At 41.4% G+C, this 2,231-nt stretch overlaps 1 protein-coding gene across 1 annotated transcript; it reads left to right on the top strand.

The window, feature by feature from the left end:
- The first annotated feature begins 799 nt into the window (after positions 1-799).
- Positions 800-1,729, top strand: LOC130965681 (uncharacterized). Its single transcript, XM_057890440.1, has one exon. It carries the CDS (start codon positions 800-802, stop codon positions 1,727-1,729), a length of 930 nt encoding a protein of 309 aa, XP_057746423.1.
- Positions 1,730-2,231: the final 502 nt, after the last annotated feature.

Raw genomic sequence — 2,231 nt, forward strand, 5'->3', positions numbered from 1 at the left:
GTTTTGGTTGTTAGTGTGCTTCGTTCTGAATTGTGGACAATCAGGTGTGGTCTCATATTATCTCTAGAGCATGGTGTCTGTAAACTTGTTTATGAAACTGACTCCATTGAGACCTATAATCTTGTTAATCAATGAAACTTTCCTCAATCTCATTGTAAATCTCAGCTTCTTAACAAGGTGCTTGACATAAAGACTAGTAGTGATATCACAATCTAATTTTCTTTGGCTCCTCAAAAAATTAACAGGGTTGCAGACATTTTAGCAAAACAGGATACTGTTGGTAGCTTTGATCATTATTCTTGGCTCTAACCACAAAAGAACTTGCTGCAAACTCGCATATTGATTTATTTTAGCTTTTTTGGCTTTTTTTTGCTCACCAAAAAAGTATATAATAAATAATTTTAGTAATTGATTTTAACGCCTCTCTTATATAATTGTAATCGAAGTGTCCAACCCGAAAATTGAATTCAAAACTTTCTTAATTAGAAAAGAGAGTTTGTTTAAAATTTAATTAAACAATTTGGTGCGTGATTCATATTTATTACCCTTCTCAATTTTCAATCTGGCCCGTGTCTGTAAAGTTGTCACCTTGCGTCCTCCTTACCTTTGCCTTCCCCAATTCCGCCCTCACGTTCTCTAACCTCTACTACACTTCAATAGCCGTTACACTGTCTCTTGTGCGCAGTTTTTCAAACCAATACCCGAATACCGAACACCGAACCCCAATGAACTCTTCCCACTACTAAGTACTAACCTTCTAAAACTTCAACTCTCTAACATTGTTTTTTCAAACCTCCACATGGGTTGCTGCATCAGCAAATCCCAGACCCAAAACCAAAACCCATATCACCAAAAACAATATCTTACACCCTCTCTCCCCAACTCAAACCTTAACCAACAAATACCACAGCGACAACCACCACCAGTGTTAGAGGAAGAGTCTGTGAAAGAGGTCCTATCAGAAACACCCATTGTCAAACGAAATCAAGTTCCAATTTTGAAGCCAGAATCGGACACCCTTCTGCCTCCTCTTCAAAACCCTGATGACAAAATCGAATCAAAGAACCCACATCCCATTCCCAACCCCATTATCATCAACAAAAAAGAAGGTGAAGTCTCAGAGGTAGCGTCTCAGCTCTCAGAAGAACCATGCAGCATCAGCGGAAGCTTCTCCACCGCTACCACAGTTACGGAGAAGAGAGAAGAAGAAGTAACCAGCAAAAGAAGCATCAGGGAGGGAACAACAACAATGAAGTGGAACAGCAACAGATCCCCGTCGAGGAAGCGCCCTCACGCCTGTGACGGCAATGTCGCCTCCGGGAGAGAGCGGAGGCTCAAGTCTCCAGCAAGGAGGTCGGAGCCGTCGCCGGAGAAGAGGCTTCACGGTGGTTTAAGGCCGGTTCGCGGCAGGGAATCGGGTTCGGCGGCGAACCGGAAGCTCAATGTGGGATCCGCCGGAGTCCGTCGAGACGCCGGCGAAGGATCCGGCCGGCGGTCGAGGTCGCCATCATGTGCCAGGGCGATTAGCACAGCGAGCAAGGCAGGCGCTATTTCCGGTGGTCGGAAAGAGGTGCCAGCGGCGAAGGGTGCGGTGGAAAAAGTAGAGGAGAAAGGTGGTGACAGTGGTGAGAACAAGAGTGAGGAGACTGAGGAGAAAAACGACGTTGTTTTGCAGGAAGAGTCCATTGAGAACCCACTTGTTTCCATGGAGTGCTTTATTTTTCTGTAGAAGCACGTCTTTCGAAGCTTGTTAATTTTTTGAATTCTAGAAGATCATCTTTCACAAGGCGTCACTTTCATTTCCAGTCACAATCACAATTAGTTTTACTTTAATATTAATTAAGTGCTTTGTAGCTGTATTTCCTTTTTACTTTTTTTTCTAATTTTGTGTTATAGTGGAAAACTGGAAATTGGGATGATTCTATATTTTAGTATTTCACTCGGTAATTACTTCTGTAAAAAATAATTCATACTATTAATTTATTTGGTAAACTGTGTAATGAACATATTTTTAAGGTAAGAAAAATAATTTGAAGGGTGGGGGCATAGGACTAATGAGGTATAAAGGTCTTTTAATTCAATTTTTTTTTAAAAATTACTTTTTTTTTTTTGTCTGCTTCAACCTTCAAGTGTGTGTGGAGGGCTGGCCTGAAAAAATGGACGTAAGAATTGGATGGACAATATCTCTTTTTTATAAGAATGCGGAAGAGAAGGTGCTTCTTTTGTCTCAT

Source organism: Arachis stenosperma, chromosome 3 (genome assembly GCF_014773155.1).
Source record: "Arachis stenosperma cultivar V10309 chromosome 3, arast.V10309.gnm1.PFL2, whole genome shotgun sequence".
In the NCBI taxonomy this organism is placed as follows: Eukaryota; Viridiplantae; Streptophyta; class Magnoliopsida; order Fabales; family Fabaceae; genus Arachis; species Arachis stenosperma.